This window comes from Chanodichthys erythropterus, chromosome 14, assembly GCF_024489055.1.
Source record: "Chanodichthys erythropterus isolate Z2021 chromosome 14, ASM2448905v1, whole genome shotgun sequence".
Lineage (NCBI taxonomy): Eukaryota > Metazoa > Chordata > Actinopteri > Cypriniformes > Xenocyprididae > Chanodichthys > Chanodichthys erythropterus.
The window spans coordinates 22885557-22904993 of record NC_090234.1 but is presented as its reverse complement, the minus strand read 5'-3'; the positions used below and the strand labels follow the sequence as shown (position 1 = coordinate 22904993).

General features: G+C 38.3%; 1 protein-coding gene across 3 annotated transcripts in view; it reads right to left on the bottom strand.

Annotated features, from left to right (window-relative positions):
• Positions 1 to 19437, bottom strand: part of LOC137035332 (receptor tyrosine-protein kinase erbB-4-like) — a 395576-nt gene that overhangs the window by 63723 nt on the left and 312416 nt on the right. For 2 of the 3 annotated variants that reach the window (XR_010897054.1, XM_067408484.1), the window contains exons 14-17: positions 18323 to 18394; positions 14068 to 14161; positions 4496 to 4650; positions 2460 to 2504 (exon numbers count right to left, since the gene is read on the bottom strand). Coding sequence is in view for 2 of the 3 variants with exons in the window: in XM_067408484.1 (XP_067264585.1) it covers positions 2460 to 2504; positions 4496 to 4650; positions 14068 to 14161; positions 18323 to 18394 (366 nt within the window). In the remaining variant the exon portion in view is untranslated. The remainder of the gene's footprint in view (positions 1 to 2459; positions 2505 to 4495; positions 4651 to 14067; positions 14162 to 18322; positions 18395 to 19437) is intronic. The other variant, XM_067408485.1, reaches the window with a different exon arrangement.

Genomic DNA, 19437 nt, shown 5'->3' with positions numbered 1-19437 from the left:
TTTCCTGGTTTTGTGAATGCTTTTCCCCTGCCCTGATTCATTGCCTGTTCCTTGACTATGATTCTGCCTGCTCTCTGCCATACCTGTTTGCCACTGTTTGACCATTGCCGGTCTTACTACCAACTCTGTTTAATAAAAGCCTGCAGATGGATCTTACCCTGAGTCCCGCCTCGTTACACCATGAGGACCATGTCTAGCGCCGGCCCTTACTATGGTTTACGTATTTGTTGTTTTCTTTTGTTATTTTAGTTTGTTATTTTTGGAGTCGTTTGCACTATTATATTATGTTTGCACTAGTCTAATACATTATTTATTAAATAAATAACCTAAAATAAACTAAAATAATATGCACATATTTTTTAAATTACACATGTAATATTCGGATAAATACAAATGCCAATAAATAGCCACTCATGCTTTTTGTTGTGAAAAAATATCATCTATATCTGACTCTACAGGCTGTTGTGAGTGTTGACTATCACCTGCCTCTCACCTTGTCCACAGTAGAGATGTTCAACTCTCTCCTGAGCATGTTTGGTCTCCAAGGATAGCAATGTGTTTTATCAGGATTACTCCCTCCAGCCTTTACTCTGCTAGTCTGTCCAAACAACCAGTATACACTCTTGTTCTATAATACACTATTAGGACAGGACAGAACTATATGTATGTGTGTGAGTGTGAGAGAGAGAGTGAGAGAGAGAGAGAGAGAGAGAGAGAGAGAGAGAGAGAGAGAGAGAGAGAGAGAGAGAGCAAATAGTCTAGATATAAATCCTTGTCCACATTACAACTCATTCTGGCCCAAAAAAAAAAGAAAAAAAAAAGAAAAAAAGAAAAACGTCTTTGGAAATCTTTGGAAACAAGACTTCATATCTCAGTGGATATAAACCTGTGCTCCCTGTCTCTAAAAATATTATCTAAAGAGAGCCAATCAGATTGCAGCTTGTGAGAACCTTTTGCCCTAGTTGTTTTCAATACGCATCAGCAGTCCGTGAACAGTCAGTGGTTGTGATGTGTGAGGCCGAGACAAACGATTTCTAGCTTTGGCTTGCCTCCCCTGCTAGGACTGTGTGTAACACTATGGTGGATATGAAACAGCAAACACATTTGCTCTGAGCAGTTAATGGTATTTTGTTCCAGCTTTCCCAAGAGAACAAAAGAAAGTGATATCAATTTATCAAATATGCCATGAAGCAAATGTGCGCGCACACACACACGCAGGCCTCACAGCATCACATTAATCACAGGACTGTGGCCTGGTCATTATATAACTTTTTTTTCCTCCCCCCATCATGCATTTTTGTGTTAAGGCACAACTCTATGTTGAAAGGCAGCTGGCACTAAAACAATGAGCTAAAACAATGTGTGTGTGTGTGTGTGTGTGTGTGTGTGTGTGTGTGTGTGTGTGTGTGTGTGTGTGTGTGTGTGTGTGTGTGTGTGTGTGTGTTAATGATGTCATCAACACAGGAATGAGCCAATCAGACGCAGCTGGGTTTCACAAACCAAGAGCCTTGTACTGTACGCGGCCAGTGAAGGATGAATTTTAATGTACAGTGAGAAACCACTAGTGAAAATGCCTTTATTTTGCAAGTTTTGCTAATTTAAAATAACATTTCATTACAAATTATATTATAGCATAACGATTTGAGTGAAAATTTCATGTGATCAAAGTCCCACATTTGCTTATTTAAATAGTAACCAAGAAATTAAAAATATATTAAAATTACAAATAATATTTCTTCATTCTACATCAATGTTTTGTAACTTTTCTAAAGTGAAACTTAATTCTTTTTTAACTTAAAAAAAAAATTCTGAGATTTTCAATGTAGTCTCAGACATTTGGACCCCACTGCTTGTGTACAGAAGTCTTGTAACTGAATCACCAATATGACATAACAGTGTGTGTGTGTGTGTGTGTGTGTGTGTGTAGAACTGTGTGTGTAAAGGATCTCCAGACACAGTGCTTTTCTATTGATTTGATGCCAGTGTGACTAGAATCAAGTGTTGGACATTGGGCAGAACACCAAAATAGACACCATGAATAAATGATGGTTTAAGGGAGGGCGAGTAAGACAGAAAATAAAGATGATAGAGAAACTGGTGACAGAATTCTGACCTTGGAAACCTACTGACAGTGGAAGTCACTGTGCCTTGGAGAATGTATGTGTGTTTGTGTATTTGAGAGAGAGAGAGAGAGAGAGAGAGAGAGAGAAAGAGAGAGAGAGAGAGAGAGAGAGAGAACACGCAGAGTAGTATATTATTTTATATAAAAAGAATCAAGAAAAAAAAAATCAAGAAATCTGAAAAAAATCAAAGTAATTTGAGCCATGAGTGACCCAAGTTCGAGTCCTGGCTCAAGGTACTGCTGCCCTCTCTCCTCTCCCATTGTTTCCCGTCCATTAAAGGTGAAAAAGCGTAAATATATAGAAATATAAATATGAATATATATTAAATGAGTGTACCTGTCCATCATGCCAATGCAGTCTTGCAGACGAGGCCCTGTGCATCTGAAACAATAAATACAGAAAACAAATGAACAAATAAGTAAATTTCCAAACACACACACTTGTTCGTAATACTTTGTGGGGTCCAAATGACCCCACTAACATACAAACCCGATTCCAAAAAAGTTGGGACACTGTACAAATTGTGAATAAAAAAGGAATGCAATAATTTACAAATCTCATAAACTTATATTTTATTCACAATAGAATATAGATAACATATCAAATGTTGAAAGTGAGACATTTTGAAATGTCATGCCAAATATTGGCTCATTTTGGATTTGATGAGAGCTACACTTTCCAAAAAAGTTGGGACAGGTAGCAATAAGAGGCCAGAAAAGTTAATTGTACATATAAGGAACAGCTGGAGGACCAATTTGCAACTTATTAGGTCAATTGGCAACATGATTGGGTATAAAAAGAGCCTCTCAGAGTGGCAGTGTCTCTCAGAAGTCAAGATGGATCACCAATTCCCCCAATGCTGCGGCGAAATTTAAAATGGACTGTGGCAAACTGTGTGCGTAGAAGGAGGATCTGGGTACTGAAATGGCCAGCATGCAGTCCAGATCTTTCACCCATAGAAAACATTTGGCGCATCATAAACAGGAAGATGTGACAAAGAAGACCTAAGACAGTTGAGCAACTAGAAGCCTGTATTAGACAAGAATGGGACAACATTCCTATTCCTAAACTTGAGCAACTTGTCTCCTCAGTCCCCAGACGTTTGCAGACTGTTATAAAAAGAAGAGGGGATGCCACACAGTGGTAAACATGGCCTTGTCCCAATTTTTTTGAGATGTGTTGATGCCATGAAATAAAAAAAAAAATATTTTTTTTTTTTTATTTTTCCCTTAAAATAATACATTTTCTCAGTTTAAACATTCAATATGTCATCTATGTTGTATTCTGAATAAAATATTGAAATTTGAAATTTCCACATCATTGCATTCTGTTTTTATTCACAATTTGTACAGTATCCCAACTTTTTTGGAATCGGGTTTGTAATAAGATCAGGAATTTATGACATTGTGGGGTCCTTCAGTGCACAAAAAGTATTCTTGTCGCTTCATAAAATTAAGGTTTAACCACTGCAGTCATGTCGACTTTTCTAATAGTGTCTTTAGTTCCTTTCTGAACATTAAAAGTGGTGGTTAAAATGCAGTCTATGAGTTAGATACCTCTTAGATTTCATCAAAAATATCTTAATTTGTGTTCTGAAGATGAATGAAGGTCTTATGGGTGTGGAACAACATGAGGGTGAGTAATTAATGACAGAATTTTCATTTCTGGTTGAACTAACCCGAACTAAACCTTTGTTTAACGTTCAAACAAAAACACGTTAAAATCATCTCAAAACTGCTTAATTTTATATTGTCACAATTCATGAAATCTACCAGTGCTAGACCTATTTTCAAGACACTGTCTCTTGTCTTTTTCTTGAAATCTGAGTTCCTGCCCTTCCACCCTGATGCTCACAGCTCTTTTCGTTTTGTCAGCTAACCGCTAACATCACTAATCGTCCCTGGCTGACAGTGATCCCAGATCAGACAGTCAGCAGATGAGGGCTTTCATGTGACACAGGAGGAAGAAAAGTGAATCCATGACTCAGTGTGAAGATTCCTTGAGCAGATAATGTTTTTCTGCAGGAAATTTGAGCTGTCTCTCATGTAACCCCAAGGGGCTGAGGTTAAGTTGCAGGTGCCCAGCCGGATCAATTTCGGAGAGCGTGATGGTTATCATTTAGACTAAAGTTAGATGGCAGAGACGCAGCAAGGGCAAACTCCTTCCTCTAAAATTAATGATCCTTTATGCACAGCCAGCTCCGAGGACACAAGAGCTCTAAAAAGGGTCAGTGCATTGACAAATAGGCTCTCTGAACTTCCTGAGGCTAGAACTGACGTGGCAAACAAGCACAGGAAGTAGTTGGACTGCTACAGATATATTTCCCCTACACACACTCATAAATTGCAAACATTTAACAAACACGTCCATACCCCTGGGTGCAGTTGACATGGCAGGGGTGACACTCATTGTTGGCCTCAGCATATTTGAAGATGAAGCTGTTTGCTCCCTGTAGACCATCAGGGCATTTCTCCACACAATTGGGTCCGTCTTTAAAGTGAAGACATTTAACACAGTGATCAGGACCCTGCAAGAGAGAGAGAGAGAAAGTGGAGAAAAGAGACACATAAAATACCAGCAACTACGGATAATAACCATCCCTCACCACACACACAATGACCATAACAATCAGCCGGCACAGGATTTATGACGGTAATATGGAGAGAGGAGGCCGAAGAGGGGGAATTGTTAGCTTAGATATCAATATGAGCACCCTTAGAGTCATCCGAACACCTCATCAACCAGAAAGACAAATAACACTTTGCAGACAATCGGAAGAGATACTCCGTATTGTTCTATTAAGGGTGGAAAATGCATGCTGCGCCAACCTAACCTTGAGGAACATCTGTATGCGAGTGTATCTGTCTGTGCTCAGTGAGACCGAGGCTGATATGTGCTTCTTTATGAGTGAATCTCTTGTGAGAGATGAATAAATGCCTTGCAGCAATTACAGCTGCTCTTCATTTCATGCTGTAAACCATCTCTGATGCAATAAAGCAGCAGACGGCACCCAGACGCGGCCGTGGGAAGCACGCAACAGACACAGCTTCAGGTCCGTAAATATACAGTTTTCAACCCATATTAAAAGGGACACAACCGTTTTCAAATAAATGCTGCTCTAACTTTCTATTTCAACAAAATATCAACTTTTCAACACTGATAATAATAATAAGAAGAAATGTTTCTTGATTACCAAATTAGAATTTTAGAATGATTTCTGAAAAATCAAGTGGCACTGAAGACTGGAGTAATGATGATGAAAATACAGCTTTGCCATCAGAGGAATAAATCACATTTAAACATTAAAAATTTCACATAAACATTAAAACAGAAAAAATAAAATAAAAATACTTTTGATAAAATAAATGCAGCCTGAGTATGTATAAAAGACTTCTTTTAAAAAATAATTAGAATGACAGTGACCAAAAATGACGCATCTGTCATCATTTACTCACACCTCATGTTGTTCCAAATCTGTATGACTTTCTTTATCTGTGGAACACAAAAGAAGAAATGTTTTTGTCCATACAATTAAAGTCAATGGGGTCCTAAACAACATTGGACTCCATTGACTTTCACTGTAAAGACAAAAAATACATTTTACAAAATATCTTCTTTTTGGTTCCACAGAAGAAAAAGTCATACTGGTTTGGAATAACATAAAAACGATGTTGACAGAAATTTAATTTTTGGGAGAACTATCCCCATCATTTCTCATCTATCCTCTACTATTGCTATAGTGGCATTAAACAAAATAAATAAATTAACATTCAACCGCAACTACATGCTCTATTTAGCATTACATTTTTCGTTTAGGATATTAATAAATCTATTGCATTCGTTTCACCTTCAAGTCTTATCAAAATGATCATAGCTACAAAAATAGCATGCATGAACGTCACCAGAACGTCATAATTACCAGTGGGAAAACTCTGGATATTCATTGAGTCTGGGGCCATGTTAATTAAAGGCGGAAGGAAATTAGTATTGGTTGTGATTAAGTTTTAATTGCGAATGTTGACTGTACAATTTAGTTTGCATGCATTGTGCGTTGCTATAAAGCTTGCCAGAAAATACACATCATTTAGCTGGTTTACGAGATGACAGGCTTGGCAACAGAACTACATTTCCCATCATTCTCTAAGGGAGAACAAGAAGATAAAATATAAAGTATCAACTAAACACCTAATGTGCATCATTTTGTTATATTATTTTGTTATATACTTTAGCTCTGAAAAAGCTTACCGTCTTTCTTGGTAAGTAAAAAAGCGAGAAAGAAATATGATGGCCCAGCGAGTCATTTTTATTCTGACATTGGGCCTGCCAAAATCGTGCGGAGCATAGCACAGAGATAAAGGTGGATGTAAAACTCCTCCAAGGCTATAACTAGAAAGCATTATCACTTTCTCTGTTAATTGTGCTGCTTCTCCAGACACCTGCTGCACACAAATATCCATTTCCTCTCCACACACAAAACACTGTTTGTTAGTGTTGTTTAATTATGCCTTTGTGAAGCAGATGTTGCTGATTGCTTCACAGGTAGGTTAGACCACTCAGCAGTTAATCTGCACTAATAACAACAAACATTTTAACAGCTTAGCTAAGCCTGGCATAACCTGAGAGGCTTATGGGTGTGTATGTGTGTGTAAAGTCCCTATTGGAGAAATTCAGTTGGATCACTTGGTTAGAACTTTAGTTTCTCTATTATTTGCATATTGTCTCTAGTGGTCTAATTTACAGTGGACCAAGATTTTTGTCTGGATGTTACTATACAGTTATTCTCATAACTCTCAATAGCAATTCTCATAACATTTACATTACTGTAATACTATAATAATGAAGTTTTCTTTACCACTTTGCATGCAGTAAAAATGGTAATGCAAATGATTTTTGTTAAAAATAAATAATTAAAGGATTAGTTCACTTTCAAATGAAAATTAGCCCCAGCTTTACTCACCCTCAAGCCATCCTAGGTGTATATGACTTTCATAATGGCAGTGAACAGGGGTCAAGAGTATGAGCTAAATAAAGTGCTCCCATCCACATCCATCCATCATAAATGTGTAAATCAATCAATCACAAGTTAAATATGGAGTACCACAAGGCTCAGTACTAGGACCCTTGCTTTTCACTCTGTACATGCTACCCTTGGGAGATATCATTAGGAAGCATGGCGTTAGTTTTAATTGTTACGCTGATGATACTCAGCTCTATATTTCTTCACGCCCTGACAAAGCTTACCAATTCGCTAAATTAACAGAATGTATAACTGATATAAAAAATTGGATGACCAGTAATTTCCTACTACTAAATTCAGAAAAAAAAAAACAGATATTCTAATTTTTGGACTGAAAACTACTTCACGCAATAACCTAGAATACTGTCTAACACTTGATGGCTGCTCTGTTAAGTCTTCGTCTTCAGTAAGGAACTTGGGTGTAACTTTTTGATACCAATCTTTCATTTGAAGGCCATGTTACTAGCATCTGCAAAACCGCATTCTTCCATCTTAAAAATATATCTAAACTACAACATATGCTCTCAATGAACAATGCGGATCAGTTAGTTCATGCATTCATGACCTCAAGGTTAGATTACTGTAACGCTCTACTGGGTGGTTGTTCCTTCTGCTTGATAAATAAACTACAGCTCGTACAAAAAGCAGCAGCTAGAGTCCTTACTAGAACTAGGAAGTATGACCATATTAGCCCAGTTCTGTCAACACTGCATTGGCTTCCTGTTAAACGTAGTATAGATTTTAAAATCTTGCTAATATCTTACAAAGCACTAAATGGTTTAGCTCCCCAGTACCTGAGCGAGCTCTTAAATCATTATAATCCTTCACGTTTATTGCGATCTCAGAATTCAGGCCAGCTGATAATACCTAGAATATTAAAATCAACCGCAGGCGGTAGATCCTTCTATTTGGCACCTAAACTCTGGAACAATCTTCCTAGCATTGTTCGGGATGCAGACACACTCTGTCAGTTTAAATCTAGACTAAAAACGCATCTCTTTTACCTGGCATACACATAACACATTATCAATTTATATTTTCAAATCCGTTAAAGGATTATTAGGCTGCATAAATTAGGTCAGCCGGAACCGGGAACACTTCCTATAACACCAGATGTACTCGTTACATCAGAAAAAGAATGGCATCTATGCTAATACTAGTCTTTCTGTTTATCCCGAGGTTTACCATAGTCAACCGGATCCGGGCCGTATCCAGCTGAGACCACAACGCAGCCCTGAAGTATCAGCAGAGATCGAGTCGACTAGATCATCCATTGTGAAGGCCTCATCTACACGACAGCCAGTAGCACAGTTCCTCAACAAACCATCCATACCGGTGTGATGAATACGATCCTCAACTGGATGGAACTGAAATAAATACTTTGATTGTTGCGATCCTATCAGACTTATGATAGCAACCTGTTTTGTAACAAAGCACTGTTCGCCAGAGGAGAACTGGCCCCCCGACTAAGCCTGGTTTCTCCTTTTTCTCCTGGTTTCTTTTTTCTCCATTTTAACACTTATTTGCCACTTGTTTGCCACCTGATGTCACCTGTTGGAGTTTGGGTTCCTTGCCGCTGTCGCCTTTGGCTTGCTTAGTTGGGGACACTTGACATTTGATATTCAATAGTATTCTTGACATTTATTCAACAGTGCTTCTGATCTGTCTGCATTGACACTATTCTTGAAGAGCTGCTGTGCAGCAAAAATTATGTACCAGTTTTCACTGTAAAGCTGCTTTGACACAATCTGCATTGTAAAAAGCGCTATATAAATAAAGGTGACTTGACTTGACTCACACGGCTCCAGGGGGTTAATAAAGGACTTCTAAAGCGAAGTGATGCATTTGTGTTAAAAAAAAAAATCATGAAGTTATGAAGTAAAATATCTAGCTTCCCCCAGACCGCCTTCCATATTAAACGTACAAAGAAATCGTAAAACTCTTGCAGTTCAAAAAGCTTATGCTATGTCCTACACCTTCCCTATTCAATGATGGATGGATGTTGACAGAAGCACTTTCTTCAGCCCATACTCGTTGATCCCATTCACTGCCATTATAAAGCTTGGATGCATCAGGATATTTATTAATATTTCTCTGTGTTCAACAGAAAGAAGAAAGTCATAAACATCTAGTACGGCTTGAGGGTGAGTAAAGCTTGGGCTAATTTTCATTTGAAAGTGAACTAATCTTTTAAGAGCAGTACAACAAACACTACCATGTTTACAATTTAAATACTTTTTTAGGCATGACATATTTTACACATTTAACTGTAATACGAATTACAAGGAAATGTGCTTAACTATCAATTTCACAATTCAAAATATATTAATGATTCTTTATGGAAATTCCTTTATTCTTTATATAACAATTATTAACATATGGGCCTCATTCATGAAACTTTCATAAATATGAGCAATTTACGCATAAAACAGACATTCTTGAAAACTCTCCGTTGGATTCACAAGCACTTAGAGAGAGTTTTATATTTAAACGCATGTTTGTTAATGAATTCCAATCATTCGTAAATAGTAAATTCATAAATTTACCCATGGTAGGGAGCAGGTGTACATTTCTTTTATACCAACTAACATTTTAAAAATTAAGGGTGTCACGATTTCGATTTTAAATCGAAATCGATCGAAATTAAGTCACAATCTCGAACTTCGAATTAAAAAATAGAATCGTCGATGCTGCCGCGCCCCCATGTCGCGTCCGGTTGCTTGCCAAGCGGAAAAAAAACCCCTCCTCTTTCACTGAAGTCGCTGGTGTGGAAGTATTTTGGATTTCCAGTGAGTTACGTTCGCGTTATCGACAAAAAAAAAAACAAGTTCGCAAGCTATGCTTATGTGCGTGTACCATACGAGTTTGCCGTCTTGTAAACATGTGCACGCGGCAGATGATGTCAAACACAAAGCTCACCTCATTCATGTGCAGCAATGGATAACACGAGTGTAACACAGTTCGTAAATGGGAAGAAGGAGGCGGGAACCGGCGAACATTCAACGTAACTTTAATTCAAAATAAACAAAGAACAAAACGAAAGTAATGCCGGCAGACCCTCACGGCCACACAAACATAACAAAACCATAACATAAAGTCCAGGCCTGGTCCTCTCTCGTCCTTCATTGTAGTCGCTCCTCTTTTATGCCTCCGGAGCTCCTCCGTGAGAGACTCGAGGCCGGCACGCCTCGCAGGTGACGCTCATTATCACTCGCGTCACCGGCCTCGCGCCGTTCCCTCACGGCTCTCGCCCGCCCTGCTCGTCACAACGAGGCTTTTATTTATTTTATTTGTTTATATGAAAATGTTGTACACTTCCCCATGTTAACAAACTTTCAAGACTATGTAGTTTATAAATGACCAACTTATAAAAACAAATTTATAGCGGTCTTTGTAAAGAAATTCTCACTATGCAGCTTCGAGCCGCTGCTGTGACGCTGTACAAATGCTTCCATTGTGAATACTCGCGCGTCTCTGCTGCTGCAGTGACGGTGTAGTTACGCTCATGCGCTGCGCACGCAACGCTCACGCTTGCAGTGTGAAACAGGCGTTACTGTGTGTTCACACCGCCGGCGGCGAGAGCGTCAAAGTGACGCTAGTCATTCATTTTCAATGAGAGCCGGCGGCAAGCTCCGGCGAGAGCGGCGCGGCGCGTCTTGGAAGGTGAGAGCGGCGAGGAGAGTTGAAATTAGGTTAACTTTATGGTAATGAGCTAAGACGCGGTTCGGCGGCAACCAATTAGAATGTAGAGGTCCTCGCTTGAGAGGCTTCCGATTGGTTGACGCGACTTGTCACTTACTTTGGCTCTGCTTTGACCCTCCCGTCGGCGGCGGTTTGAACGAACGGTACAGCGTTGTTGGAAAGGCGCCCAAGGCGAATGTTGACGCTCTCGCCGCTGGCGGTGTGAACGCACGTTTAGGAGTATTCATAGCCGCAGACATGTGACCTTATTCGGTGGTGGAAAACTCCAATCCCAAGTAGAACGCATCTCACAGCTACGGTGATTATATTGCATAAAAGTCTAGTCTGAAAAATGGCATAGCAACCTGTGCTTTAAAAAAATAAATGTAAAAATCGAGAATCGAATCGAACCGTGACCTTAGAATCGAAAATGTAATCGAATCGAGGATTTGGAGAATCGTGACACCCCTATTAAAAATACAAGCATTTTCATGAATCCAAAAATTTATGTCAGAACAGCTTCGTGGCCAATTTACACAAAAATTTGTTCAGCTTGTGTTTCATGAACAAGGCCCAAACTGTATTTCTCTCCACCGAAGATTAATTTTTTTGTAAAAGGCTCCATATGGGTAAAATTTGTTTGAGTAATGGTTTTATTATAAAATTATATTTATTCAAAAAAAAAATTGAAATCTTTTCTAATTTTCTTTGATTGTGTTGGCTAGCTGGTGGCACAGTGACTGAACCACTTCAGAAATGAACAAGCTATGAATAGGCAAAAACAACATGAAAGAGAATATTTATCATCTAAATTTCCAGGCACAGGCAAAAAAAAAAAAGAAAAAAGTCAGGACACGCACTCAGTTTTAGAGAGTTTGTTTTTGTCTATGTTTGTGCTGGTATTGGTCTCGGAGGGCTCATGATCGCGTCATTTGCGAGACCTTTCTGTTTGACTCAAGCAGACAACAGCCTGAGTCCTCGGAGCATTAGAGACGGATCGGCTAAATCCTCTTTCTGCAACACACACAAGCACACGGCCGTACGCACCTTGTCATGTAGTCATCAATTTAAACCAAAGTGCTTGAGGCTGTTTTGAAAAAGGGGCAGCGCTGAGTGCACAGCCCATCTGTGGTAATGTCTCTAACCTGATCAGATTCATGGACATCCAAACAGCTTATTCATCCCAATCCCAGGTGTCTATGGGGCAGGACTCTCTGTAAACACTTGCCAAGATTAGGCAACTTCATTTACTTTCTCACTAAATTAACAAGAAGTAAAATCAATGCCACGGCAGCAAAAGTACACTTCAACAAGGGATTCAATTAATCATTGGACCAAGCCAATCGAAGGTGGTGTCTGCCGTTCAGCTCTGTTTGTGCTTTAAGCTAATAAATATTGAAAGATATTGCATTGAAATTAAAGAAACATACACACAGAATCTAAAATTAATAATCACCGAGCATCAAACCCAAGAAACACAGCTTTTGTGAGTGACCTTGCAAAATCTCAGTATGATTATTTTACTCAAAAAAAAAAAAACATGAAAGTTAACATGAAAAAATCAAATCAAATGGCCATCAAAAAGCTCTTTTCTTTTCTGTTATAACAGATATTTTTAAGTTATGCCACAAAAAAATACAATTAAAATATAAGCGAACACAATATTACATGGTTCTGAATATGATGCTATGACTGACACAACGGCCTCTCTTTGCCTTAAATATTGAAGAGAAAATCAGCTTCATTAATTTGACAGTTTTTTTTTTTTTGCAAAATCATAATGCAATATTGCAAAATACAGTTGCCAGTAAGAAATAATGATGGTCGGTCAATTATCTAAATTCACCTGCCATAGGAAAGTTGTCTTTGTGACTATACTGTGTAAAGAGCAAAAGAAGATTGAGGGGAGTGGCCATCAGAAACATTCTGCCTGACAATCACTACAGGTGTGTTCGAGCTCATGCAGCGCCGCACAGACCGATCGGCGGCTGACTTGAAGCAGTGAATGCCGGTAAGAAATTTTTTTTCCGACTTGTGACAGCGCCGACACCATGTGACTGTGACGTGTGGTTTCAAAGTACCACGAGAGCCATTCGAGATCAGCCGTCTGAGGCAGCCAGCGCAGTTTCTAAAGAGGAGCTGCACGAGCTCTGATGACGACACAGCTGTTTCACGATTGGCCGGATTCACCGCATTACAACGACCATGTGTGTTTCGTGTTTATTGTCATGCCTTCAGTTCCAGTAATGCTCAAAAATCTGTGTTTTAACAGTTAAAGCTCTTTTCATGTAGTCGCAATGTTATATTGTGTCATGTTGTAAAAACAGAGTATTGAATGAAAATGTCTCTGAAACATCAGTGTATTAGTCAAATATTGCATTTATTTCACTTCAGTTGTGATAAAGTATGCAAACGCAGCGCGAGCGTCACTACGGGAAGCAGAAAGTGTCCGACTTCATGTCTCCGTTTTCAGCTCCTCCCTGGCTGCACGCGGCTACTCTCGCTGATCGGTTGCATCCGGCTGCAGCCGATGTCGAACACACCTTATGACATGCCTTTGAAGGGTGTGGTTTATGGGTGGTCTAAATCAGTGGCTATGTCTTGTGAAAAAAAAAAACAATACAGTTATTTATGACAAAAATATGAAAATAAAAATATGAAAATAAAAATATGAAAAAGTATTCCAAAATACTTTTGATCAGACTGACTGATCAGATTATTCATTATATTTATGAAGTTAACACTACCGTTTAAAAGTCTGGGGCTGGTAAGATTTTTTTAAATGTTTTTTTTTTTTTTTATGTTAAAATGTAATGTATTCCTGATATGCAAAACTTAATTACTCCAGTCTTCAGTGTCAAATGCCCCTTCAGAAATCATTCTAATATGCTGATTGGAAACATTCATTTTATTATCAGTGTTGAAAACAGTTGTGCTGCTTAATATTTTTGTGGAAACTGTTGTACATTTTATTTCAGGATTTTTTGATGAATAGAAAAGCAGCATTTATTTGAAATCATTTGTAACATTATAAATGTCTTCAAAGTCACTTTAGATCAATTTAATGTCCTTGCTGAAAAAAGTATTAACTTCTTAAAAAAAAGATGTAATCAGAAAAATCATACAAAAATGTCTAAAACAAAATTGTAAATTTTTGTTAATGTTGTTGTTTTAAAAAACTAATATTATTGGCTTTGTTTTGTTTGTTTTGTAAGTGTAGCTGGACAAAAATATAACTGAACTCACAGGCCCAGTGCAGGTAAGACCATCATCATCTGCCACCTCACACTGTGCGTCACACTCCAAGCACACTGAACCATTTGCGAACTCACGTACATCCCTATAAAAGAGAAAGAGAGAGGGAACAAAGAAAAAAAAAATGAGGTAACAACACACTACAATAACATTTAATGACCGTTCAAGAGCATTCATGTTTCAGATGGGAAAAAAATGGTGTGTCAGTTCTTCAAAGCTCTTCCAGGAATTCCTGCGGAAGGATCTAGATGATTCAGTCACTAGCCTTTTAAAGTCAAGACAACTCTCCAGTTTCAAACTAGATATTGCAGGTCATTATGTACACTTCAGATTTCAAAACCTGAATGAGGAAAGGCTGAATCACAGGCAGTAAAAGAAGAGTCATTGCACACACACACACACACACACAGCCAAAGGGAATTCAGTGCTTGAGGCACTGCAAGGCCGTAGGGAGGCAACAGTGGAACCTAACACATCCGCCGGGTGTTTACAGCACTTCTCGGATGGCTGCCACAGCTGGCAAACACAGTTACTATTGACCAAAAGTAAACAGTCAGCCTTCACCACCTATCGAGGTGACAATTCATCAAGCACATTCAGGGACACCTCAAAGCACCACGCGGAGGAAATCAGCCTGGGACCTCTGAAACAAATGATCACAAAATGGTTCAATATGGGCAAACACAGTCGCTTCCTGGTCCCATCACTCCTCTGAAGACGGTAGTGACATGTTAGAAGCTGACATCCGTTACTGTGACAAGTGGAGGATGGCAGCTCAGTGAAGGAGAAAATGATTTTAAATATATATTTTTTTTTATTATTGACATGTGCTACGTAAATGAGTGTTAAATTGAATGAGAATTAATTATTCTTTATCTAAAAGGCACAGCACATTTTGTGCAGAGTGTGAGGAAGCTTTCAGAACAGCCCCTTATCATTAAAGTAATTCTCTTTCTCCCTTTATGTAAACGTTAACTTCACAGGCTCCGTGGCGTTTGCATGTCCACCGCATGTTTCCCGGTTCACTCTGTGCTCTCTTTGTTCTCTACTGGTGTTTGCTTTAGGACACAGATTTTACATCGAGCATCAAATGGAGACCCAATACAGAAACAAAACGGTTCATCATTCAAAAGTAAAGAAATAAGTACTTTAAATTGTACTTGAAATGTATTAATGCTACTGCTTTGGAAATGCAAAACATGTTTCTGTATTGGGTCTCCATTTGATGTCTAATGTAAAACATGACTTGGCTGAATTTTGCAGAATCATAAACAACAGCAGATGATGTGATTTACAGGCTAAAACAAAAGAAACACTTACTGTTTACACTCAAAAGTTTGGGGTAGGTAAATTTTTACTTTTTTTTTTTAAGAAGTCTCTTAAGCTCACCAAGGCTAAATTTATTTGATCAAAAATACAGAAAAACAGTATTATTTTGAAATATTATTACAATTTGTTATAAACTGTTTTCTATTTTAATATATTTTAAAACTTATAATTAAAAAAAAAAAAAAAAGTAATTAAAAAAAAAAAAAAAAACTGACCCCAAACTCTAGAATCATATCTAGAATCACATCTAGAATAACATCATGTCCTCCCTCTCTAATATCACCTGACACTGAGAACTGGATTGTTCACATCTGTATTTAGTAGGGGCGTGACGAGACACGAGATAGAGTTCACGAGACGAGACAAGATTTTTACACAGTATTTTTAAGAAATCTTCAGTGATGAAATACATGACTAGAAAAATAGTCTGCAGGTGCATTTGAAATGTTTTAACTAATCATCTTGTAATGAATGTCATTTCATTTCTACTTGCTCAGTATGAATTATCATATGCAGTAAAAGACAACAATACTCAAGCACTGTAAAAGGTTTTGCCACAAACTCAACTGACTGGATTTTCTCCTGTATGATTTCACGTAAGTCTCTTCAGACCTTAAAACTGTACATGATTTATGAGTTTCTACAACTTTTGATCTCCTAACTGAACTCCTTTCTACAAACTGATCAAATAAAAACAGTATAAATAAAAATGACTAACAGTTTTCTCTTAGTCTTATTAAATGCAAACAATAAGTGCAACCATCAAAGTACTCTTTCAATATTCAAATTGCAAACAGAGACCACATTTTTCTTCAAGCATGATACAGAGCTGAGATACAACTACACAGCCCAGCCGAAGATAGCTTTCATATTTCATATTATATCTAAGATAACGATAGTAAACTGTGGAGTGCCGCAAGGATCTGTGTTAGGCCGTCTGCTATTTTCAATATACATTCTGCCACTCGGCAATATTATAAGAAAACATGGAATTAGTTTCCACTGCTATGCTGATGATACTCAGTTATATATTTCAACACAACCAGATGAAATCTCTAAATTATCCAATTTGACAGTGTGTGTTAAAGAAGTAAAACATTGGATGACTAATAATTTTCTTCTATTAAATTCAGATAAGACTGAATATTATTTATTGGGCCAAAAACCTGTACACAGAATCTTTCAGACTACAACCAGCATTTAGAAGGATGTACTGTTACTCCATCCTCGACAGTTAAAGACCTGGGTGTTATATTAGACAGCAACTTGTCCTTTGAAAATCATATTTCATATGTTACAAAAACAACCTTCTTCCACCTCAGAAACATTGCTAAGATACGGAATATGTTATCTGTTTCTGATGCAGAAAAGTTAGTTCATGCTTTTATGACGTCTCGACTAGATTACTGTAATGCATTATTAGCTGGTTGTCCTGCTTCCTCAATAAATAAGCTACAATTAGTACAAAATGCTGCTGCTTTCTTACCAGGTCAAGAAAATATGATCATATATCACCAATTTTATCATCTCTACACTGGTTACCCATTAAGTTCCGTATCGATTATAAAGTATTGCTAATGACCTGTAAGGCTCTCAATGGTTTAGCTCCTGTGTACTTAACCAATCTTCTACTGCCCTACAATTCTTCACGCTCTCCTTCACAAAACTCTAGACTTCTGGTTGTACCTTGGATATCTAAGTCCACTAAAGGAGGGAGAGTGTTTTCACATTTGGCTTCGAAAGTCTGGAATAGCCTTCCTGATAATGTTCGGGGCTCAGACTTGCTCACCTAATTTAAATCTAGATTAAAGACGCATCTCTTTAGCCAAGCATTCACATAATGCATCTCATACCAGATCAATTGCACATGACCATCATTGCTTAATGTTATGAACAGCAGCTACGCTAATTATTCTCCATTTGCTTTTCTGTTTTACCTCGGGACACCCGTCCCAAGGTGACTAGAGAGGACATCAGCTTCAGTTTGCATCCAGCCTCTTAAGAAGAGCTCAGATGACCAACACCTATGAAAAGACGGCGACAACTCCTGCGAGGACTTCAGAAGAGGCAATCATCTGTATCAACATACACATTCCCAAATTTCTATATATCCTAATTATTGTTAATATGTAATTCATTTTTCCAGGAACTCATTGCTTCTACCTTCAGTTAAACTGCTAACAGTGATTGTAAATTAATTGCCTAAATTATTACATTATTTGCTAACTGCATTCTTTAAATTGTAATGTTGACATGCATTCTCTGTAAAGATACTTTGAAACGATATGTATCGTGAAAAGCGCTATACAAATAAATGTGAATTGAACTGAATTTCATATTGGAAACTCGCGTTTTTCACTTTCAATTTCATGCTCATGCGTACTCTTGTGAATCCTAATTTCAGCATCCTAATTTCTCCCTCACACTCCATCATGGCAATATTGTGAGACAGCTGTTCACCATTATGAGAAATCTCGTCACAATTTAATCTTGCAAGATCTCATGGAACAAGATCTCATCACACCCCTAGTATTTAGCACTAGCCACTTGTGATTCAATCATGCGAAATGAATGTTAATATCAGCTGTAAAAAAGCATACAAAGTTATGCTTACTTCCAGCAAACCACACAACAAAAACTGCCCTAAACATCTTCAAAAACTTTCAGTTATTTCAAAAACATCACAGTGGGTATTTTCATTTTTTAGCTGTTTGTTCCCAAAAACTGAGTGAATCATCTTGTACGAACAGCGAGTTCAACCGCAGAGGTCGACAACCAGAAAACAAACAAAACACAAACACACATGCACACACACAAAAAGAGCAAAGATATCGGAGCACTGGGTGACTCGTGTGGGACGGGTGAGTAGGCAGACGTGACAGTGCAAGACAGTGATGCGTCTGTGGCCGTGCCGTACCTCTCCAAACCCGCCTCCCGCTTCTCGACCACATAAGGCCTGGTGAGCAGCTTGGGCCTAGAGCTGGCCAGTCTGCAAGGCAAAAGAATCATGTGGGACGATCGCAGGGTTCACGAGCCCTGGCGGTGATTCACTATCAATGCAAAACCAACATGGATGTGGCATTTATATAAAATACAGAGCACCCATCCATGATAGTCCTAGTCCTAAACACTCAAAGGACGAGGGATAATCTTAAAATGGCAAATGACTGTTGTTTTAGAATGTGAAAAGGGATGTTGTTTGTTTATTGTCTTGTTTTAGCTCTGGGCAAGGGAGAAATTAAATTTTGCTGCTTCGCTCAGTCAAATCAATCAAAAGCTGATATTCATCTTTCCCTTTGAGCAGTACATAAGTACACAACAAATAAAGAGGGAACTCAAAACCAACCTGCAATTTACCCTCTTCACTGCACTGATCAACACTTCATTTGTTTATTTATTCCAGTTGTGTTAACCAAGAGAAGGAGCTTAGTGTCAAAACAATTTCATGAGAAATCAGACAAAGAGTCACTACCAAAAATAATTTTTGTGCTGGTTTGGTACTGATAAAAGGTGGTTTACCAAAGAAGGCTGGCTGGTTGAGTTAGTTAAGTAGCATAATAAGCAATGTTCCCTCTAAGCTGTGCACACGCGGCCGCGCAGAAAGAATAATTGCCGCGCAGGGGATATCAGACATGAAATCATGTGTGGGGAAATCCATTTGATTTTAGTTTAAATGAGAAATAATTGCAGTGCTCTGGTCAACTGCTATAGAGTTATTATCGCTATAGAGTTAGAACTGGTGAATGCGGTTTACGGGTTTCATAGAAAGAGAACGATGTGAGCGCGTGTGAGCGGGCACGGGATTGAGCCAAATCAGTCGCGGTAAGAATACTGTCGTCATGTTTGCGGACTAAATAGCTCAATACAAGAGGCAATGCAAAACGAAAAGAAATGTGAAATAAAATGTCATGTTTTAATGAAAAGTGGCGGAAATAACAGATGATGGGCACAGAATGCTAACAAAACTCTGAGACATTTACAGTCACACACCCACCACAGGTGTAGCTTGCACACTCAAAATACCTGTACATC